Here is a 24,918-nt window from a genome sequence, read left to right as displayed (position 1 = left end):
CGGGCGAGCGGCGAGAGAGAGCGCGGCCGGGCGAGCGGCGAACGAGCGGGTGATGGGGGGGCGGGGGCAGCCGACATTCAAAGCAATCTTTGTCAGCTTCCGCACTTTCGTCGCTCCCCGCCTCCACCATCTGCGCATGTGCGGTCATGGAAAAAAGGGCGCGCATGCGCAGATGGTGTTTTTACTTCCGCACCACTATATCGCGGATAATCGATTTTCGCGGGAGGTCTTGGAACGTAACCCCCGCGAAAATCGAGGGATCACTGTAGATCTTTGTTCAAACTATCCTACCTCACTGATAATTTGTTTTCCTACTCCTACATTCAGACCTTTGGTTCATTAGTTTGAAGGTGTTTGTTTGCCTTTGTTTCTAAAGCAGAGATGACCAAATATACCTTATATAGAATTTTCTATCCCAACAGAGGTTTTGGAGGAAGGAATGTCAAAATAATAAATGAAAACAATTTATCACAACAGAAACCTATATTTTTAAAAGTTCATTTCTTATAGTATACAAGATGTTCTTCTAAAAATTGGTTTGGGAAACATTTTTAAAAAATAAGAGCACATAAGTAAACCCTGGTAGTTTTGAATGCAATTTATCTAACAATACATTGTTCCTATTTATAAGGACTTCAGATATGCCTTCTGCTAAATATAGCTCATTTTTTATCTTGACTTACTGCTTATACAATGTTATAGTACCTCTTCGTTATATTTTTGTTTGTTTGTTTACAGGATTTATATGCCCCTCTCCAAGGACTTTTATGCACACCTTGTTACTCACAGCCAGTATAAGATTTGGAACAATTGAAAATAAATTATTGTTTTGAGAGTCAAGAAAGAAGAATACCATTTAATACAACACTTAATAACGGCAAGTAGGATCACTATAGCACAAACCTGGAAGAAAGCAGAACCACCAACAGAGAGAGATATGATTTAAAAAATGCTTGACTGTGCAGAATACGATACACTAACACAAAAATTGAAAAACGACAAAAAAACACAAGAGATAGACATATGGAAAAACTTTTATAAATGGGTCAATGATCGGGGGGGAAAAATAGATGTTGACAATTCTTTTTAACTGAGACATTCTTGTTATTTTGATATGAGTATAGATATGTATATACCTGTAACTTATAAATATATATGTATATTATTTCGCTGTTATGATTATCCGTAAATTTAAAACAAGATACGCTGCAAGAAGCAGCAGGGGTAGGGGTAGGATGGAACTACATGTTGTATTGTCCGTTAACAGAAAATTTACAATTGTAATTACAAACTAAGAATACAATGTTCTGTTTATGTGTGTGTTTTAAATATGTATATAATTTAATAAAATTCTATTTTAAAAAAAAGAAAAGAAAAATAAAATAAATTATTGTTATTGGTTCTGAGGAAAAATCTTTGTTTTTGTGAGTTGATAAAATTGATTTTGATCTAAGGTATTTAAACTGTACTTGGATAAATTTTGGAATGAGGCCTCTATTATTCTGATATTCAATATTCCTTTCTTTGGTATCTCTCTTAGCCAAAGTAAATCTGAAGAATGCTTTAAAACATTTGTATCCCCTCCAATTTTTTATTTCCTTTGGTGAGATTTCCACCACTAAACTAAAACCATGGCTTCAGCTGAGGAACAGAAATCACTTTTTGCCCTGCTATTTTGAATGATCTGGGATTTGTGGTTGCACTGTAGTAATCAAATTGTAATTACAGAAGAAACAGGAAGAGAAGGAAGAAAAGCAGTAGCAGCAGCAACATCAAGTCATAGAGCAGTGATGGCGAAGCTATGGCACGGGTACCACAGATGGCACGCGGAGTCATATCTGCTGGCACACGAGCCGTTGTCCCAGCTCAGCTCCAACGTGCATGTGTGTGCCGGCCAGCTGACTTTTGGCTCACAAAGGCTCTGGGAGAATGTTTTTGGCTTCCAGGGAGCCTCCGGGGGGGGGGCATTTTTACTCTTCCCCAGCTCCAGGAAAGCCTTTGGAGCCTGGGGAGGGTGAAATACGAGCCTATACCAGAAGTTGGGAAACAGGCCATTTCTGACCTCCAGAGGGCCTCCGGGGTGCAGGGGAAGCGGTTTTTGACCACCCCAGGTATTGAATTATGGGTGTGGGCACTTGCACATTCACAATAGCATGCACACAGGCTGTTTTGGCACCAGAGGGAAAAAAGATTTGCCATCACTGCCATAGAGTATTGCTGTGGAGATTAAAGCCTTATCCTGTTTATAAGCATTGTACACAAATGGATACTAGATACTATGAAGGGTAATCCCTTCTTTGGTAATAATGCTTCATCATTCTTGTAATGTTTTAGTTTTTAAAGGTTGGAGGCCTTTTTTAGAATGCTACACAATTCCCATTTGTAGACATATTTTGCTTGATTTGCAAAAAGTAGCAAATGCTAGGCTAACCTTTTGCAACAAATTACTCCAATGCTTGCCGCTGGTGGTTTATTTATAAAAACTGGAAGTAACTGAAACATACAACTATAATACATCTAACCTACCATCATACTAAATTCAAACAACTTACTAAGTTAAAACCAAACAAAGCACTTTCTTTCTGGAAACAGGTAGAAAAACTGTAAAGAGTCTTGGGAAAAGTACTATTTGGCAGGGTGATGTCTCTGCTTTATAGTATGCTGTCGAGTTTTGCCATGGCTTTCTTCCCCGGGAGCAAGCATATTTTAATTTCTTGGCTGTAGTCCCCATCTGCATTCCCATATTTTCCTTGGAGTCTCATCACCTCGAGATTCGACTACTGTAATGCTCTCTACATAAGGCTACCTTTGAAAAGTGTTCGGAAACTTCAGATCGTGCAGAATGCAGCTGAGAGAGCAATCATGGGCTTCCCTAGGTATGCCCATGTTACTCCAACACTCCGCAGTCTGCATTGGTTGCCGATCCGTTTCCGGTCACAATTCAAAGTGTTGGTTATGACCTATAAAGCCCTTCATGGCATCAGGCCAGATTATCTCCAGGACCGCCTTCTGCCGCACAAATCCCAGCGACAGAATAGGTCCCACAGAGTTGGCCTTCTCCGGGTCCCGTCAACTAAACAATGCCGTTTGGCAGGACCTGGGGGAAGAGCCTTCTCTGTGGCGGCCCCGACCCTCTGGAACCAGCTCCCCCCAGAGATTAGAACTGCCCCACCCTCCTCGCCTTTCGCAAACTCCTTAAAACCCACCTCTGCCGTCAGGCATGGGGAAATTGAAACATCTCCCCCAGGCCTATACAGTTTATGTATGGTATGTTTGTGTGTGTGTTTGCTTTTAATAATGGGGTTTTTAGTGTTTCTCTTAAATTATTAGATTTGTTATATATTGTTTATTATTGCTGTGAGCCGCCCCGAGTCTACGGAGAGGGGCGGCATACAAATCAAATCAAATCAAATAAATAAATAAATTAAAATCTATCACTTCTTCCATTTCTTCCTCATATATTTGCCATGAATTGAGAGAGCCAGATGCCATGATCTTAGTTTTTGTAATGTTAAGTTTTAAGCCAGCTTTTTCACTCTCCTCCTTCACCCGTATCAAAATGCCCTTTAGTTCCTATTCACTTTTTCCCATTAGAGGGGTGGGTTGCGTTCCTATTCCCTCGCTGCTGGTCTGCTTCCACCCATGCCATATGGGTGCACCTTGTGCGTGCATGTGCTTTGAGAGTGCACACAGGCGCATTGGCAAAAAAAAAACCCTGAAAACAAGATGGCGATCGTATGCACAGTGCTGGAAACTTCTGTGCATGCTCAGGAGAAAAAAAATGAAAAAAATTTTAAAAAAATTAAAGAGATGACGGTGCCCACAGACTGGCACCGACCAAACTGGGTCAGTGACATCACTAGCGGGTTGCTACCGGTCTAAACCATGAGGAACCCACCTCTGGCGTAGTATCATCTGCATATCTGAAGTTGTTGATATTTCTCCCAGCAATCTTAATTTCAATTTGTGATTCATCTAGCCCTGCTTTTCTCCTGGTGTGCTCTGCCTATAAGTTAAATAGGCAGGGCGACACTATACAGCCTTGCCAAACTTCTTTCTCAATTTTGAACCGATCAGTGGTTCTGTGTCCACTGTTGCTTCTTGACCCGCATATAGGTTTCTCAAGAAACAAATAAGATGGTCTGGTACTACCATCTCTTTAAGAACTTGCCACAATTTGTTGTGATCCACACAATCAATGAACAGAAGTAGATGTTTTTCTGGAACTCCCTAGCTTTCTCCATGATCCAGTGTATGTTGGCAATTTGATCTCTGCTTCTTCCAAATTCTGCCTGTACTTCTGGTAGTTCTCAATCCACATACTGCTGGAACCTAGATTTTGAGTATAACTTCGCTAGCATGTGAAATGAGAGCAATGGTGCGGTAGTTTGAACATTCTTTGGCATTGTCCTTCTTTAAAATTGGAATGTAAACTGACCTTTTCAAATCCTGTGGACAACATTCCATGCTTACAACTGAATAAAAATATTAAGAATACACAAAAATTTAATAACCCATCAAATACTTTATTTTACTGCTACTCCATGCATTGCAGCAAAAATTAAACTGGCATAAACTGCATTAATTACAACCCACCTCATCAGATGGCTTAAATGCTAGCTAAATTATATTACAAGAAGATTTTCTAATTACCATTAATAGTTTAATTTAAGAAACAGACTAGTGGCTTCCTAGCTGCTTGACAGCTGAGGGATCAACACATGCATAGCCTCACAGAAAGGTTTGTGTTCTAGGTATAGAATAAAAGGCAAAGTTTCACCTGACAGCATAGTGAGAGTTTATGGCGTAATGACTAAATGTACAAGACAAGATACAAGGAATAAATCACATTTCTTTTCTTTTTTTAATGTACTGTATAAATGTTTAAAATTTTCTAGCCTTCTGCACCTGTGATGGTCTCTCAACTGTTGTGTATCCATGGTTGGCATCAAATGTTGTTGCATTAATCAATTCCCAACAAACCCTATTATGATTTAGCTCTTCTATATAATAACTCTTCAAGAATAAGAAACAACGTATCTTTCAGTCCTCTCCTTATTGGTTATAATTTCCTCAGATATTAAGTAGATATTAATTAAGAAGTACTTGCAGGGCATACTTGCTGCTGCACGAATCCCAGCGACCAGTTAGGTCCCACAGAGTGGGCCTTCTCCGGGTCCCATCAACTAAACAATGTTGTTTGGCGGGACCCAGCGGAAGAGCCTTCTCTGTGGTGGCCCCGCCCCTTTGGAACCAACTCCCCCCATAGATTAGAATTGCCCCCACCCTCCTGGCCTTTCTAAAGCTTCTTAAAACCCACCTCTGCTGTCAGGCATGGGAGAACTGAGATATTCTTTCCCCCTAGGCCTTACAATTTACGCATGGTATGTTTGTATGTATGTTTGGTTTTATAATAAGGGTTTTTTTTAGTTGTTTAGTATTGGATTGTTACACTGTTGTTAGCCGCCTCGAGTCTGCGGAGAGGGGCAGCATACAAATCCAATAAATAAATAAATAAATAAAATTCCATGTCAACAGTGCCAAAATTCTACCATCAAAGTTACACCAAAAGCTGTGTGGCTATGTCCAGAGGTTCTGCCTCCCGTTGATATACTGTTCTAATTGTAATAGAATTTAGAATTATTATGGTAAGATTTAGACTGCTCTGAATCTGTATATATATTTTAAAAAATACCTCTGAAACTAATCTAGGAAAACTTTCCTCATCAATCATGGCAACGCACATTTTACTCCTACCCGTATTTCAGCATGTACAGTACGGTAGTTTTCCCAGATACCCTGTTCATATCTCAGTCAATTCCAAAGCACTATAAAATATTAAGCTTGCCTTTCAGAATATCATCCAATATTTGGAAATTTTCAGATAAGCTCCATAATGTGAAAAGGATTCCTTTTCCCCTCCGAAATCCAGAAAATATTTCATATAATCTCAAAGCAAACCAAAAGAGAAAGGAAACACCACACTCTTGCAGGAGGGCAGCATCTTTTATTTTATTTATTTATTATTTTATTAATTGGACTTATATGCCGCCCCTGTCTGTGGACTCAGGGCGGCTCACAACAAACAAAAGATACAATATAAAACTCGTGTATCTTCTTCTCCAGAGTCCATTTTCTTTCTGCGCTACATAGTGAGAAATTGAATTTTTTTAAAAAAAAACTATACTGTACTACAAAAGAATTTTGAACACAATCTATGAGCAAATATTGTATTTTTCCCCCAGAAGTTTGCACAAACTACTTTCAGCAGTAGGTATTCAACTTTCAATGTATCTGTTTATTCCTCCAGAACTGGTTTCTTCTCAGATAAGGCCAACCGCAAAAGATAAGGCCAACTCAGAGAGGGGGCGGCATATAAATCCAATAAATAAACACAAAATAAATAAAAGCAAAGAGCCATTCCTTGCAAGCATCATCCCAAATGGAAGACCCCAGCAAGAGTTGATCCTTCTTCTCCCCAACCCCAAACTCTTTCAGGATCGGAACGTTTTATTCTTGCAGATACACTGTACTCTCTAGAATTGCCTTCTTTGTTCTCCAACACCATAGTTCAAAGGCCTCCATTCTTTGGCCCTCAACCTTCCTTATAGTCCAACTATCATAGCCATACATTGCAACCAGTGATGGGCTACCAAAATTTTTACTACCATACCTTGGCTGTGGCTTATGCATTTTGTTTTAACATCTTTCAGTGCAAATTGGGTGCTCTGGGGTGGAGCTCAAAATTTTGCTACCGGTACTGCGTTCCTGACCATACCCGTAGAAGCCCATCACTGATTGCAACTGGGAAAACCATAGCATTAACTATACGCACTATTGTTGGCAGGGTGATGCCTCTGCTTTATAATATGCTGTCGAGTTTTGCCATGGCTTTCCTTCCCAAGAGTAGGCGACTTTTAATTTCTTGGCTGCAGTCCCCATCTGCATTCCCATATTTTCATTGGAGCCCAGGAAAATAAAATCTGTCACGAGCTCCATTTCTTCTGCCAGGAATTAAGAGGGCCAGATGCTATGATCTTAGTTTTCTTAATACTGTATTACATTTCAAGCCAGCTTTTTCACTCTCCTCCTTCACCCGCATCAAAAGGCCCTTTAGTTCCCCTTCACTTTTTTTCCCCATTAAGAGTGGTACAAGATAACATAAAAAGATATTAAGATAGGCAATCAACTTCCTACATGACGTTGTTTCTTTTAGAGCAAGGATCCGCAAACTTGGCAACTTTAAGACTTGTGGACTTCAACTCCCAGCTTTGCTGGCTGGAGAATTCTGGGAGTTGAAGTCCACAAGTCTTAAAGTTGCCAAGTTTGGGGACCCTTATTTTAGAGGGAAGCCAGCACCCAGCCTCACAAGAATCTGTTCCGTTTTAATCAGGCTGCGCGAAGCACTCACCCGCCGAACAAACATGCTCCCTTCCCCGATCACTACATGCGCACCCTCCCGCCAAGTTTTGGAAACGCGGCTGCAACCTTTCGCTTCCCAAGCGGGCTAACTTAAGGGGAGCGACCGTTATCACGTACTTGGTATCCGCGGCCCCGCGGCCCCCCGACTGGCGATGCAGGCTGGGGGAACGCGCTGAAACGCTAAGTTGCGTGTAGCCGCCGCTCCCACTGCAGTTCTGGGTCATGTTTCCAAATACAGCCGCCCGCTTCGGGGCTGTTCGGAGTAAGAGTTTCCGGGCTTCGGCTTCTCCATTACACAACACCGCGGGCGAAAGCGAGGGGGTGAGAGGAGGAGGAGGAGACAGAGGGGGCGTGGCCTTCCTGAGGCGGCACCGGCATAGGTCCACCTCAGGAAAAGGCGTTCCGGTTCACGTGCCGACCTCGAGGAATAGGAAAACACCAAACGCCGGAGCGCTCTTCGGATTGGCTGGCTACTCCGAGCCAACTTGGAACGCTGTCTTGTTACGTAGCCCTGGCTTGGCTTTCGCGGGGCGTTTCTAAGGGAGCGGCAGCGGGGTTGAAATTGGAGAAGTTGGCGCTTTCCGGTGGCAGCGCTTCCAATAGGCTGTCAGAAGTAGCGCGCGCTGCCGGCCCTACTACACGGATTCAAGCCGGAGAAGGCGGGCGGGGGGGGGGAGGCGAAAAACACGCACATGCATGCACACGCCCTCGGCATTGGGAGAGGGAAAAGTGGGAGGGACTGAGTGATGAGGCGAGTTTTGTTTTCTCTCAGCAGTGAGAGCTATAGCGGATGAACTGTTATAGAATTCTTTACAGAATAGAATAGAATACAGTACTGTACTTTATTGGCCAAGTGCATAAGTGCACTAGAGTGCCTTCCATCCCCTGTCCTATTGCTCTCCTATATATCATATACCTTTTTTCTATTCCTATATCTCTTCTTCTATTCTTTCATTTATACGTTTTATTCCTACATCTTCTATTCTTTTTTAGATCTTTATTTTACTATGAGTACTGTATATCCTTTATAACCTTATTATATATTTTACTATGTGTATACCCACTAAAACCCTCACAGTGTATTGGACAAAACCAACATAAATAAAGAAATAAAATAAATAAACAAGTGTGATTGGACACACAAGGAATTTGTCTTTGGTGCCTATGCTCTCAGTGTACATACATATATATATTTATTTATTTATTTATTCTTTGTCCAATATACAATACATATGAAAGAGAATAGACATTAAGTGATATATAAAAGATAGGAAGTAAAGATAGGAAGTAAAGAGGAAGAGAAGTGGGTGGGAAGGAAAGAATATATATGATAAAAGGGAAAGGAAAGACAATTGGACAGGGGACGAAAGGCACATCAGTGCACTTATGTACGCCCCTTACTGGCCTCTTAGGAACCTGGAGAGGTCAATCGTGGAGAGTCTGAGGGAGAAATGTTGGGGGTTGGGGGTTGACACTATTGAGTCCGGTAATGAGTTCCACGCTTCGATGACTCGATTGTTAAAGTCATATTTTTTACAGTCAAGTTTGGAGCGATTAACATTGATTTTGAAGCTGTTGCATGCTCTTGTGTTGTTGCGGTTGAAGCTGAAGTAGTCGTTGGCCGGAAGGACATTACAGCAAATGATTTTGTGGGCAATACTTAAATCGTGTTTTAGGCGCCGCAGTTCTAAGCTTTCGAGATCCAGGATGGTTAGTCTGTTTTCGTATGGTATTCTGTTTCGGGTGGAGGAGTGGAGGGCTCTTCTGGTGAAATATCTTTGGACGTTTTCGAGAGTGTTGATGTCTGAGATGTGGTGAGGGTTCCAGACAGATGAGCTATATTCGAGGATGGGCCTGGCATAGGTTTTGTAGGCTCTGGTCAGTAGTGTGAGATTGCCAGAGCAGAAGCTACGTAGAATCATTTATTTGTCAAGAATCATGAGGTACAACACTTAATCATTGTCATAGGGGTCAAATAAGCAATTAGGAAACAATATTAATAAAAATCTTAAGGATACAAGCAACAAGTTACAGTCATAAGTGGGAGGAAATGGATAATAGGAAATTATTGGCCAAGTGTGATTGGACACACAAGGATTTTGTCTTTGGTGCCTATGCTCTCAGTGTACATAAAAGAAAATACACAAACTTTAAAATGCAAAAAAATGCTTTCCTGCCACAATCCTGATTTCTGAAAGGGAGGCTTTTTCTTGAAGCTTAAGGCTTATGGGAAATTATCAACAATACAATGGAAAAGCAAATTTAAAATACAAGAAAACCCATGTTAATTAACCAGTGCAACAGTATTACAAAGCCCAGTGTACCTTCCCTCCCATCTTAATACCTCATGATTTTTGACAAATGTATCTTTTTCTCTTATGTACACTGAGAGCATATGCACCAAAGACAAATTCCTTGTGTGTCCAATCACACTTGGCAAATAAAGAATTCTATGGGTATTTTACCAGTTTAATACTCAAAACACATAAAACGGCCTACAGTGTAGCTATACCCACTTTAGAGATGTCATAGGACTAATATACCTAGTTTTACCCTCAGAAACCCCATTTTGCTGAGAAATTTTCTCTTTAGAACGTCTCATTTTGGGGCCTCACATCCTGGCCCTAAAATTTCCTGAAGGCTTTGTGATAGCTTTATCAAAGAACTTGAGCCATCCTGAAGGAGGCTAATAATAAAACAAGACTTGATCTTCTTGTTATTGTAAACAGGTTACTTAGAATGCACTAAACTCTTGTGACAGATAAATTACCTAGAAAATATACATACTAAATTAGAAGCTTTATCAGACAGGGACAGAAGGACCTCTAGAGGAGCATGAATACGTTGCTTGCTAATTTGTAGGGATGGCCCTGCAAATATTACATTTTTAAACTTCGTTTTCCAAAAGTTATGCTAACTCTGTACCGGAGGGTCTCAACTTGTGATGAAGTCCCCAAGAGCACACCTCTTTGTGCTGTACAAAATGAACAGGTTGCAGTTTCCTTCCCTGTGGGTTACTTGGTTACATTGCTCTGGGGAAAAACAAATTCAGCATTTTACTGGGCCAATCATGATTTCACCATCGTAATGGCGTAACTTGAGTACATACTTCTTGTACTCAAGTAGATCTAAAAAGGTTGTCCTCCCCTGCTTTAAAAGGCTATTTGCCAGTGTAAAAAGTTAGCACCCACCCCTCTTCTAAAAAAATGAAATATTCTAGGAAATATTTAAAAGGCAGAATATTATATTTTCCTTAAAGGAGAAACATGTTTCTAAAGCCATAAACTCAGTGCCTCAACTCCCTGCCCCCCCCTCCACAGCAGATATTTTGGTGCCAACCTATCTACAAGACAAAAGGCTAGGGCAGTTTATCTACCAAAAATAAAGAAAGAAAACTTCATCCTCCGAACATAATAGGATTAGCCCTCACTCATTTATAGAAGCAAAAATGTGCACAAAATTTTAAAATCTCCACCAACAAATTCTGCTCCTGTTACTTTAAATCCATAGACTAAAGATCAAACTACTGCATATTACAGGCCCACATTGAATTACAGTTGTAATATAATTTTTTGTTAGTATTTCACTGCCACTAAGAGTCCAATCTGATCATAATTTACAAAATTGATCATATATTGATTTAAAAAAATACACGTACATCCAACGGATATTAGCAAATGACATTTGTGTGTTTTTATATGGCCACCTATCTTATACATGACTAAATGGCTAATAGTTAAAACATAATAAAAAGGAACCAAAATTAAAAATGAGAATTAATATAACATAGCAGACATGAACACTCATTTAACAGAACTATAACCAAGAAATGTTGGAAATGTATTATGTCATTAGTATTCGTTTGTGTGGTTTTCTGTGTATTTCTGTGCAGCAGTAATCATAAAGTGAAAAATATGATAAAAGAAAAGTTCATGTAAAATCACAATGAGCTCGGTGGTTTCAATTTTGGATAGTCATCTAATTGTTGGCATTGGTTTACTCTGGAAACCATTCTTCAGATTTGTTTTTGGAATCTGCAAAATGTTACTGCATGCTATTAAAATTTTTGTTAAAGTAGATCCTACTTACCAGAATATAATCCTGACCACAGTGTGAGAGATATTTTGAATATTTCTGCCCTAGATGATTTTTAAAGTACAGTATACAGTAGTACCATTTCTGAGGGGAAAAAAATCTGAGTAACATATATTTAGGGACAGGACCAGCATGTAACATTCCTTCCTTCCTTCCTTCCTTCCTTCCTTCCTTCCTTCCTTCCTTCCTTCCTTCCTTCCTTCCTTCCTGCATGTATAACATAACAGATATAAGTACAGTATAAACATGTTTATGAATATATGAAATGGATACAAATAAATGGGAACATTAGGATAGGGACGGTAGGCACAATGGTGCACTTATGCATGCCCCTGGCATTATTCTTTGCAATCATGCACATGCCCTAAAACACATGGGAAAATCCCTGTAATAGCCATGCTGAGCCATCAAGTGACTGTGGTTACTTCTTGATTTCAATTAGAAAGATCTCATTGAAAGATCTGCATTGATCTATTAGAATAGGTGTGTCAAACTCACATCATTACAGTGCCATCACATGATGTATCGTGACTTCCCCCCCCCCTTTGCTAAATGAGTGTGGCCAGCATGTGATGCATCCAGCCCGTGGGCTGCGAGTTTGACAACCCTGTTAGTTTGTTGGTGCTGGAAAATTGCAGTGCTATAGTTTAAAGAAAAAAAGTCTACAACTAGATTCATACACCATGACTAGGTTCTATTACACCATTGTTTGTTTGTTTGTTAGATTTGTATGTGTTGTATCCTGAAATGGCTACCTTGTAACTCTGTAAATAGTTTGTTCCTCTTTCCAGCGCTGTCTGAGCCCAAGCAGGAAGTCGCTCCTGATTGGCTCAGACGCGGCCGGCTCTAGCTTTGGCGGGAACCGCAAATGTATAAAAGGAGCGGTTTCTCCAGGCAGAGTCAGTCGGTACTCGCTGAATTGTCACTTTGCCTTGCTGAGCTGTCACTTGTTCTCTGAGCTGAATAAAAGTACCGATTGCTCAAAACCCTGCCTCTGGGTCTACTTCACTGGCGACGAACGGACGGAAGAAACATCGCGTGCAATATGAACAAAGTCCAGATCGGCCAGGCTCCGGAACTCTTCGATCCCGAGAAGACAACCTGGGACGAGTATATGGCCACCTTCGAGATCTTCCTCGAGGCGGCGGGAATAGAGGACGCCGAAGCCGATCGCAGATGGGCTATTTTCCTTAATTACTGCGGCCCAGAAATCCGTGGACTTGCCCAGACTCTCACCGAACCACAGCAAGCAAGAACCATAGCGTGGGACGTCCTACAGGAAAAGCTAGCGAGCCATTTCAAACCGACCAAACCGGCCATGGTTTTTCGGCATCAATTTTCCATGATGGCTCAGAAGGAAACCGAGTCAATCAACCAGTTTACAACGCGGCTTCGAACGGTACTTGCTCAATGCAAGTTTAAAGACCCGGAAGCTCGCCTCACCGACGCCCTGGTTTTCGGCATGAGAAGCGCTACAGTGAGAAATAAACTCCTCACCGAAGAAGAGCCGACTCTACAAACCGTGATTAAACTAGCGCAAACCGCAGAAGCAGCCGACGCAGCGGCGAGAGAATTGAAAGAGCACGGAAGGCGAGAACTCATTGCCAAAATCGACTCCGCGTCTCCCAGCGCCGTGGGAACAGACGACCTCAGCCAACCAACTCTCAGCGGGGACAACTGCCTCCTGGTGCAAGACCAGCCGAGACACATTAGAGCTACTCACCCAGCCCCCTGCGCGGGCTGCCGGGGAAATCACCAGCGCCATCGATGCCCTTTCCGAGACTCTACATGCCGCCGCTGCAACCGGAGAGGCCACATCGCCATCGCTTGCAGAGCAACAGCACCGGAAGAAACTTTCGCCACGCCGCAATACCAGCGACCACAAAACCAGACCCCCCAATCGCGAGAAAGGAGACCGTTCCGCAACTCGGGTCAAAGGAACTACTCAGCCGCTAACCGCGACTACTATAGAGGTAACTCTCAATTTTCCGTGAATAACACGGCAACCAAAAAGGGGGCTAAAATTGTTATCTCATTGTTACTAAATAACCAGCCTTGCTCAATGGAGCTGGATACGGGCTCTAGATATACCATCATGCCCTGGGAAAAATTTAAACTGTATATGCCTAATGTGTCTAAGGCTGACCTAAATCAAACCTCTTTGGTGATCAGAGACTTCCAAGGGGGGGTAATCTCGGTCCTGGGAACAGCCAATGTACCTATTGCATTCAAGAATGTTAAATGTACCCTTCCCATGCTTATTGTAACGGGGGCCAAGCACTCGCTTCTGGGGTTAGCGTGGATGGAACCGTTGGGGATCGAGATTTCGGGTGTGTGTAATGTGAACTGTGATAATATGCCTAACTTTGTGAAAGAGTTCCCTGAAGTGTTCAGCCCCACCTTGGGATTGTATAAGGGGCCCCCTATATCGTTCTCTATTGACCCCAAGGTCCCACCGATCAGACTAAAACCTCGCAGGGTCCCCCTTCCGCTTCTCCCCAAACTAGACATACAGCTGGATAAACTCATTAGCCAAGGTATTTTGGTCCCTGTGGAACAGGGGCCATGGGAAACTCCCATAGTTACACCTCTGAAGCCAGATGGTTCTTTAAGAGTTTGCGCTGATTACAAATCGACCCTGAATAGGGCACTCCAACACCACCCCTACCCCATCCCGGTTGTGCAACAACTTCTACACTCCCTGGGGGAGGGGAAAAGGTTCGCAAAGATCGACCTGGCGCAAGCTTACCAGCAACTTCCGGTCGATGAACAAACAGCAAACGCTCAAACAATTGTAACGCACAGGGGGGCTTTCAAATGCACGAGGTTACAGTTTGGGGTAAGCATAGCCCCAGGAATATTCCAGAGCATTATGGAACGCCTATTGTCAGGGGTAAATGGGGCCATTCCATACTTTGATGACATCTTAATTGCAGGGGAAAACCAGGAACAAGTAAACAAAAGAATAAGGGAAGTACTTAAGAGGTTACAGGACAAAGGGTTAAGAATCAAGCCTGATAAATGTGTCTGGGGAACCAACAGTATAGAATTCCTTGGTTATAAAATAGATAAAGAAGGCATCCACCCCACAACAGAAAAGCTGAAAGCAATTAGAGAAGCCCCAGAACCACGAGATAAGAATGAGCTACAGGCATTTTTGGGCCTCCTTAATTTTTATTCCGTTTTTTTAAAGCAGAAGGCAACAGTAGCAGAGCCTCTCCATCGTTTACTCCAGAAGGAAGCCCGCTGGACATGGGGGAAAACTGAACGTGAAGCTTTCTCTCAAATAAAGGATTTATTAACTTCTAAAAGTGTAGTAGTCCAATATAGTGCTTCACTACCCATTAGGCTCACGTGCGACGCTTCGCCGTACGGCATAGGAGGAGTCCTAGCTCACGTTCTACCTAATAAGACAGAGGCCCCAATAGCATTTTTCTCAAGAACCATGACCAGCACAGAGAGGAATTATAGCCAGTTAGACAAGGAGGCCCTAGCATTAGTGGCAGGGGTAAAGAAGTTCCACAATTATATTTTTGGAAGAAGTTTTGAACTAGTCACTGACCACAAGCCCCTACTAGGTCTACTAGCCCCCAACAAGCCCACTCCACCTTTTATGTCTCCAAGACTAATCAGATGGGCTCTTTTCCTCTCAGGGTACCAGTATGAGCTCACCCACAAGGGGGGAAAGGAAATCAATCACGCAGACGGCCTCAGCAGGTGCCCCATAGCAGACTTAGTGGAAGACCCTGTTCCTTCCACAGATGTGTTAATGATAGAACTCGAGGATAACCCACTAACCACGGCCAAAGAGGTAGCTGCACACACGCAGCAAGATCAAATCCTTAAACAAGTGGTGAACTGTGTTCTAAAGGGATGGCAAAATGATGTTGTGAAACCTGAATTGTGTGATTTTAAAAACAAAAGGTTTGAGTTATCATATGTTAAGGGTTGTCTGTTGTGGGGAGATAGAGTGATCATCCCTAAAAGCCTAAGGGAAAAGGTACTCAAAATGTTACATGTGGGTCATCCTGGGATTGTCAGGATGAAGAGCCTGGCAAGGGGGCATCTATGGTGGCCAGGGCTGGATGCTGATATTGAAAATTGGGTTTCAAAGTGTGACCCGTGCCAAGAGTCACGGCCTAGTCCCCCCAAAACAACTCCGGCTGAGTGGGAACAGCCTGCTGGCCCTTGGTCTAGAATCCACATTGATTTTGCTGGCCCAGTGGGTTCCCAGTATTTTTTAATAGTGGTTGATGCCTTCTCCAAATGGGTGGAAATAATAGCAATGAACAACATAACCACAAGTGCCACCATCAAGGTATTGAGTAGACTGTTTGCATCCCATGGTTGCCCAGATATCTTAGTGTCTGACAATGGGCCACAGCTAACGGCCAGGCAATTCGAATTGTTCTTAGATGGCCTAGGGGTCAGGCATGCCCTCATCTCGCCTTATTCGCCCTGGGCTAACGGATTGGCAGAACGTTACGTTCGGGTGGCAAAGGAGGCATTGCGCAGGTCAGGCCCTGGGGATGTGCAACAAAACTTGGACCAATTCTTACTAACCCAGCACATTACCCCTAACTCACACACACATGTAAGCCCTGCAGAGTTATTGATGGGAAGAAAGTTGAGGTCACCACTAGACAGGTTAAACCCAAGGTTCTGTGTTAATAATAACCAAATGTGTGTAAAACCTGAAAGAGAAATGTATTTGGGACAAAATGTATATGTAAAAAGCTTTGATGGAAATGTAAACTGGATGAAAGGGATTGTTGTTAAGCAAAATGCACCTAAGACTTATATTGTAAAACTAGAGGATGGTCGTTTGTGGAAACGACACATAGACCACATTCGGAAGCGAGCAGAAAATCAATTGCCACAAACCGCTGACATGGACTCTCCCCCTTCAACAGACTTTAGTACATTGCCCGAGCTAAGAAACACGCAAAGAGACTTATCGGGCCAGGGGGAACCATCCAGCGACGCCGAGCCATCCTCGTCCTCCGAAGCCTTCGTTGGGCCCGCCAGGCCCAGTCCGCCGCGCCGGGAGAACAGCGGCGAGCCATCCTCCACAGTCAGTGGCGAAGGAGAAATTGAACTGCGCAGGTCAGCGCGAGCTCCTCGGAGGCCCCACCGATTGGACGACTTTGTCACATGGCTTTCTTGATGGATGTGTCCAACTATGAGGGGAGGGGTGTTGTATCCTGAAATGGCTACCTTGTAACTCTGTAAATAGTTTGTTCCTCTTTCCAGCGCTGTCTGAGCCCAAGCAGGAAGTCGCTCCTGATTGGCTCAGACGCGGCCGGCTCTAGCTTTGGCGGGAACCGCAAATGTATAAAAGGAGCGGTTTCTCCAGGCAGAGTCAGTCGGTACTCGCTGAATTGTCACTTTGCCTTGCTGAGCTGTCACTTGTTCTCTGAGCTGGATAAAAGTACCGATTGCTCAAAACCCTGCCTCTGGGTCTACTTCAGTATGCCACCCTTCTCCAAGGACTCGGGTCTGCTCACAGCATATTCTATTCAATTCAATTCAATTTATTAGATTTGTATGCCACCCCTCTCCAAAGACTCAGGGCGGCTCACAACAATAATAAAAACAATATTCCAGCGAAAACAAATCTAATATTAAAAAGCACATAAAACCCTATCATATTTTAAAAAGCAAACAACATATACAAACCCAAACATAAATATTTTTTTTTTAAAGCCTGGGGAAAAGGTGTCTCAACTCCCCCATGCCTGGCGGTATCGATGGGTCTTGAGTAATTTACGAAAGACAAGGAGTGTGGGGGCAGTTCTAATCTCTGGGGGGAGTTGATTCCAGAGGGCCAGGGCTGCCACAGAGAAGGCTCTACCCCTGGGGCCCACCAAATGATATTGTTTGGTCGACGGGACCCGGAGAAGACCGTGGGACCTTATCAGTCGCTGGGATTCGTGCGGTAGCAGGCGGTTCCGGAGGTACTCTGGTCCAATACCATGCAGTGCTTTAAAGGTCATAACCAACACTTTGAATTGTGACCGGAAACTGATTGGCAGCCAATGCAGGCCACGGAGTGTTGCAGAAACGTTGGCGAATCTAGGAAGCCCCACGATGGCTCTCGCGGCCGCGTTCTGCACTATCTGAAGTTTCTGAACACTTTTCAGAGGTAGCCCCATGTCGAGAGTGTTGCAGTAATCGAACCTCGGGGTGATGAGGGCATGAACGACTGAGCAGTGACTCGCTATCCAAATATAATATAACAATACAACACAAAAGGCAAATATAATTAATTTTAAAATTATAATCTAAAAATCCAATATTTAAAAACAATCATACAAATTCAACCATACAACATGTATCTCATTTCATTCGCCAGGGGGCTGAGACCTAATGCCCCAAGCTTGGCGACATAGGTGAGTCTTAAGACGCTTACGGAAGGCAAGGAGGGTGGGGGCAGTGCGAATCTCTGGAGGGAGCTGATTATTTGGTTTTCACTTACCATTATATGTCACTCTAATCATTAGTTTGGCACTGAATGTCTAATTTTCAGTGGGGGATTTAAAATAAAACTAAAATGTTAAATATATCTGTTTTGAACTTTTGTTTTGAAACAGCTGTAAAACTGTTAAATGTGGCAGAATGCAATTTTGTTTTTAAGGGGATCCTTCTTAGCAGCAACATTTTTATTATGGATTTATTGATTAGCATTACATATTAAAGATACAATTGCTTGTTCTACAAACTATTATTAATAGTATATCTGTGCATGTGTGAAACTACCTTGTTTGTTTGCTCTCTAAGGCTGTTTATATATTGTTAGTGCGTGCAAAAAAAGCTTTATACACAGCTTTTGTAAAGGAAAAATAAGCTTTTGTTAAAAACTTGTTGCTTATATCCTAAGATTTTTATTAATATTGCTTATTCATTGCTTATTTGACCCCTATGACAATCATTAAGTGTTGTACCACATGATTCTTGACAAATGTATACTGTATTTTATTTTATGGACGCTGACAGCATATGCACCAAGACAAATTCCTTGTGTGTCCAATCACACTTGGCCAATAAAATTCTATTCTATTCTATTCTATTCCTACAAGATATATGAACTCTAATTTTATTTTGTCAGTTTGCCTAGAAAACATTAGTTAACATGAGAAAGTCACTTGTGGTTTTACTTTGTTTAAAAGTACTGTAATACATTTTGTTTCTCTTGGCTTAACCACTAGAGAGTGGTATTAAGCTGTGTACTGATAAGAATGCCTGGAAAGCAATAATATCACTTCTAATGCTAGGAAAGTAGTACAGTAGTTTAAACTGATAGTAGTGGGTACGTACTGTATAAATATGCTTCTATTAATAAATAATTTTAGTTGTGCTCTGAAATGCTGAACACAATAATAAACTATTTCTTTTTTAGAAAAAAAATGCAACATGCCTAACTTGCACTGATCAGTAATTGTAAAGTCAAGCTCTAATTGACATTCTAACATTGTATTTTTAAAAAACCTTCATGAAATACAAATCCTTCAGAGAACTCTTGAGTCCATAAAGCCTTCGAATTTCTCTTTCTCTGTGTTTTTTGTACTTTCAAAGCAGTATTGATTCCTGACAGCAGTCTGGACAAGTGCTTGAAATGTTAAGATTTCAGAAGTGGTTTGCCATTGTCTTCTTCCTAAGGGTGAAAGAATGAGCGTGACTGGCCCAAAGCCGCCCAGCTGCTTTCATGTCTAGGATGGGACTAGAATTGATGGTGCTGGTGGTGATAAATGTTTGAAGTATCACAGTATATATTCCCTGCCTTACCTTTTTTGTTCCTTATTTTCTGGCTAGACAACATGTAGCCCTTCAGTTCCAGTGGTATTTTATGAATTGGTGAATAGGATGTTGAAGAATCAAATGAATATGAATATGAAGAGCTGTGAGAAAAATATTAGAGTCTTCTTGACTATCTCACCACAGAAAATAAGATTCTTCCAGGAATTTCTTTAATATTTATTGAAGATGAATAAGACTTAGCAAGTGAATATTGCTTACTGTAACAACATTTTATATATATCATGAACTGTTTCTGGATGCTGCTCGCTATGACTTCATATTACTGGTATTGCCATATTCTTATAGCACTTACTCCAAGTCTTCGGAGAGGGGAGGCATACAAATCTAATAAATAATAATAATAATAATAATTATTATTATTATTATTATTATTATATGTGTTCTTCCAGAAAAGCACTAGCCGTGCAGTATATAAACAGATTTCTTCTTGTTACCTGTCATTTAGGCAACTTGAAAATTGGATTATGTCTCTGCCCATATTTACCCAACCTATCTTAGCCACACATGTTAAGTCTGCGGAGAGGGGCAGCATACAAATCTAATAAATAAAAATATTGGAGGGTTGCTTTTTTCTTGACAACTAATGAAATTGCAACATGGAAAACACACAGTCAACAGAATCTACCAACTACTGTTCTTAATTTTTTTCATTTTAAAGATGTAAGACAGCACAGTTCACAAGCCTTGTTATTGAGGCAGAACTGAGCTTGGCCATTGAGGCAGTACAAATTATTCCATCATATTTTTTTCTGTTACTTCAACCATGTTAATGTAGCTGTGAGAAAGCTCCCACAACTAATACAAATCAATAATACTGTCAGGGATCATATTCATGTACTGTGGTAAATTACACCCTACAGTCCAAATTAAGCAAATTGCATTAGGATTTAATATATGTGTATGACCTTAAGTACAGCATTCTAAATTAGCTGACCAACCTCAAACTTTCATGACAGCATTGGAGCAGTTCTAATTCTTTTTGAGTGGTTTACAAAAGCCAAATCACAGATTAAGCACATTACAAAAGTCAAAATACATTATAAAGTAATGAAGTCCAACTTGGTTAGAATCATTTGGCAATGCTAGAAAGCAGGAAGAAATGGCAGGCATCAATGAAAACGGTGGTGGGGTAGACAGTAGCAAGGCAAAGAACCAGCAGAAATTCGGAGGTTTCCCGCAGAGTACGGAAATTAGGATTCAGCCCAATTTGATTGATGTTGTATCCTGGAATGGCTACCTTGTAACGCTGTAAATAGTTTGTTCCTCTTTTCCAGCGCTGTCTGAGCCCAAGCAGGAAGTCGCTCCTGATTGGCTCAGACGCGGCCGGCTCTCGCTTTGGCGGGAACCGCAAAAGTATAAAAGAAGCGGTTTCTCCCTGCAGAGCCAGTCGGTACTCGCTGAACTGTCACTTTACCTTGCTGAGCTGTCACTTGTTCTCTGAGCTGAATAAAAGTACCGATTGCTCAAAACCCTGTCTCTGGGTCTACTTCACTGGCGACGAACGAACGGAAGAACTTCGCGTGCAACATGGACAAAATCCAGATCGGCCAGGCTCCAGAACTCTTCGATTCCGAGAAAATGACATGGGACGAGTACATGGCCACCTTCGAGATATTCCTCGAGGCGGCGGGAATGCAGGACGCCAGAGCCGATCGCAGACGGGCTATTTTTCTCAACTACTGCGGCGCAGAGATCCGTAGACTTGCCCAAACTCTCACCGAGCCAGAACAAGCAAGAGCCACAGCGTGGGACGTCCTTCAACAGAAACTAGCGAGCCATTTTAAACCAACCAGACCAGCCATGGTTTACCGGCATCAATTTCACATGATGGCTCAGAGAGAAACCGAGTCAATCAGCCAATTCACAACGCGGCTTCGAACGGTACTTGCTCAATGCAAGTTTCAAGACCCGGAAGCTCGCCTTACCGACGCCTTGGTTTTCGGCATGAAGAGCAACTCGGTGAGAAACAAACTCCTCACCGAAGAAGAGCCGACGCTACAAACCGTAATTAAATTAGCACAAACCGCGGAAGCAGCCGACGCAGCGGCAAGAGAATTAAAGGAGCACGGAAGGCGAGAAATCATTGCCAAAATCAACGCCGAGTCTCCCAGCGCCGAGGGAACAGACGACCTCAGCCAGCCGACTAGAAACGGGGACAACTGCCTCCTCCTGCAAGACCAGCCGAGACATCCTAGAGCTACTCACCCAGCCCCCTGCGCGGGCTGCCGGGGAAATCACCAGCGCCATCGATGCCCCTTCCGAGACGCTACTTGCCACCGTTGCAACCGGAGAGGCCACATCGCCATCGCATGCAGAGCAACGGCACCAGAAGAAACGTTTGCCACACAACAATACCAGCGACCTCAAAACCAACCCCCCCAATCGCGAGAAAGGAGACCGTTCCGCAGCTCGGGTCAAAGGAACTACTCAAGCGCTAACCGCGACTACAATAGAGGTAACTCTAAATTTTCCGTGAATAACACGGCAACCAAAAAGGGGGCTAAAATTGTTATCTCATTGTTACTAAATAACCAGCCTTGCTCAATGGAGCTGGATACGGGCTCGAGATATACCATCATGCCCTGGGAAAAATTTAAACTATACATGCCTAATGTGTCTAAGGCTGACTTAACTCAAACCTCATTGGTGATCAGAGACTTCCAAGGGGGGGTAATCTCGGTCCTGGGAACAGCAAATGTACCTATTGCCTTTAAGAATGTGAAATGTACCCTTCCCATGCTTATTGTGACGGGGGCCAAACACTCCCTGCTGGGTCTAGCGTGGATGGAACCGTTGGGGATCGAAATTTCGGGTGTGTGTAATGTAAACTGTGATAATATGCCTAACTTTGTGAAAGAGTTCCCTGAAGTGTTCAGCCCCACCTTGGGATTGTATAAGGGACCCCCTATATCTTTCTCTATCGACCCCAAGGTCCCACCGGTCAGACTGAAACCTCGCAGGGTTCCCCTTCCGCTTCTCCCCAAGCTGGACATGCAGCTGGACAAACTCATTAGTCAAGGTATTTTGGTCCCTGTGGAACAGGGGCCATGGGAAACTCCCATAGTGACACCATTGAAGCCAGATGGCTCTTTAAGAGTTTGCGCTGATTACAAATCAACCTTGAATAAGGCACTCCAACACCACCCCTACCCCATCCCGGTCGTGCAACAACTCTTACACTCCCTGGGGGAGGGAAAAAGGTTCGCAAAGATCGACCTGGCCCAGGCTTACCAGCAGCTTCCGGTCGATGAACAAACAGCAAACGCCCAAACGATTGTAACACACAGGGGGGCTTTCAAATGCACGAGGTTACAGTTTGGGGTAAGCATAGCCCCAGGAATATTCCAGAGCATCATGGAACGCCTATTGTCAGGGGTAAATGGGGCAATTCCATATTTTGATGACATCTTAATTGCAGGGGAAAACCAGGGACAAGTGAACAAAAGAATAAGGGAAGTACTTAAGAGGCTACAGGACAAAGGGTTACGAATCAAGCCTGATAAATGTGTCTGGGGAACTGACAGTGTTGAATTCCTTGGGTATAAAATAGATAAGGAAGGTATCCACCCCACAACAGAGAAGCTGAGAGCAATTAGAGAAGCCCCAGAGCCACAAGATAAGAATGAGTTGCAGGCATTTTTGGGCCTCCTTAATTTTTATTCCGTTTTTTTAAAGCAGAAGGCAACAGTAGCAGAGCCTCTCCATCGTTTACTCCAGAAGGAAGCCCGCTGGACATGGGGGAAAACTGAACGTGAAGCTTTTTCTCAAATAAAAAATTTAATAACTTCTAAAAGTGTAGTAGTCCAATATAGTGCTTCACTACCCATTAGGCTCACGTGCGACGCTTCGCCGTACGGCATAGGAGGAATCTTAGCTCACGTTCTACCAAATAAGACAGAGGCCCCAATAGCATTCTTTTCAAGAACCATGACCAGCACAGAGAGGAATTATAGCCAGTTAGACAAGGAGGCTCTAGCATTAGTGGCAGGGGTAAAGAAGTTTCACAATTACATTTTTGGGAGAAGCTTTGAGCTAGTCACTGACCACAAACCCCTACTAGGCCTGCTAGCCCCCAACAAGCCCACTCCACCTTTTATGTCTCCAAGACTAATCAGATGGGCCCTTTTCCTCTCAGGGTATCAGTATGAGCTCACCCACAAGGGGGGGAAGGAAATCAATCATGCAGACGGCCTCAGCAGATGCCCCATAGCAGACTTGGTAGAAGACCCTGTTCCTGCCACAGATGTGCTAATGATAGAACTCGAGGAAAACCCACTAACCACAGCAAAAGAGGTAGCTGCACACACGCAGCAAGACCAAATCCTTAAACAAGTGGTGAACTGTGTTCTAAAGGGATGGCAAAATGATATTGTTAAACCTGAATTGTGTGATTTTAAGAACAAAAGGCTTGAATTATCATATGTAAAAGGTTGTTTGCTGTGGGGGGATAGAGTGATCATCCCCAAACGCCTAAGGGAAAAGGTACTCAAAATGTTACACGTGGGCCATCCTGGGATTGTCAGGATGAAGAGCCTAGCAAGGGGGCATTTATGGTGGCCAGGGCTTGATGCTGATATTGAAAGTTGGGTTTCAAAGTGTGACCCGTGCCAAGAGTCTAGGCCCAGTCCCCCCAAAACAACTCCGGCTGAGTGGGAACAGCCTGCTGGCCCTTGGTCTAGGATCCACATTGATTTTGCTGGCCCAGTGGGGTCTCAGTACTTCCTAATAGTGGTTGATGCTTTCTCCAAATGGTTGGAAATAATAGCAATGAACAACATAACCACAAGTGCCACTATCAAGGTATTGAGCAGACTGTTTGCATCCCATGGTTGCCCTGATCTATTAGTGTCTGACAATGGACCACAACTAACAGCCAGGCAATTCGAATTATTCCTAGATGGCCTAGGGGTCAGACATGCCCTCATCTCGCCTTACTCGCCCTGGGCTAACGGGTTGGCAGAACGTTACGTAAGGGTGGCAAAGGAGGCATTGCACAGGTCAGGCCCTGGAGATGTGCAACAGAACTTGGACCAATTCTTATTAACCCAGCACATTACCCCTAACTCGCACACACATGTAAGCCCTGCAGAGTTATTGATGGGGAGAAAGTTGAGGTCACCATTAGACAGGTTAAACCCAAGGTTCTGTGTGAATAATAACCAAATGTGCATGAAACCAGAAAGAGAAATGTATTTGGGTCAAAATGTATATGTAAAATGCTTTGATGGAAATGTAAACTGGATGAAGGGAATTATTGTTAAGCAAAACGCACCCAAGACTTATATTGTTAAACTGGAGGATGGTCGTTTGTGGAAACGACACATAGACCACATTCGGAAACGAACTGAAAACCAATTGCAACAACCCGCTGACTCGGACTCTCCCCCTTCAACAGACTTTTGTACATTGCCCGAACTAAGAAACACGCAAAGAGACTTATCGGGCCAGGGGGAACCATCCAGCGACGCCGAGCCATCCTCGTCCTCCGAGGCCTTCGTTGGGCCCGCCAGGCCAAGTCCGCCGCACCGGGAGAGCAGCGGCGAGCCATCCTCCACAGTCAGTGGCGAAGGAGAAAATGGACTG

The 24,918-nt window shown here is 43.0% G+C and overlaps 1 protein-coding gene across 1 annotated transcript in view; it reads right to left on the bottom strand.

The window, feature by feature from the left end:
• The window catches only part of SLF2 (SMC5-SMC6 complex localization factor 2), a 62,264-nt gene extending 54,499 nt beyond the window's left edge, over positions 1-7,765 (bottom strand). Inside the window, exon 1 of the mRNA XM_070752845.1 lies at positions 7,540-7,765. Coding sequence (XP_070608946.1) covers positions 7,540-7,646 — 107 coding nt within the window. The 5' untranslated portion in view covers positions 7,647-7,765. The remainder of the gene's footprint in view (positions 1-7,539) is intronic.
• Positions 7,766-24,918: the final 17,153 nt, after the last annotated feature.

This window comes from Erythrolamprus reginae, chromosome 5, assembly GCF_031021105.1.
Source record: "Erythrolamprus reginae isolate rEryReg1 chromosome 5, rEryReg1.hap1, whole genome shotgun sequence".
In the NCBI taxonomy this organism is placed as follows: Eukaryota; Metazoa; Chordata; class Lepidosauria; order Squamata; family Dipsadidae; genus Erythrolamprus; species Erythrolamprus reginae.
The sequence above is the reverse complement of the archived record's forward strand: the minus strand, read 5'-3'. Positions and strand labels throughout refer to the sequence as shown.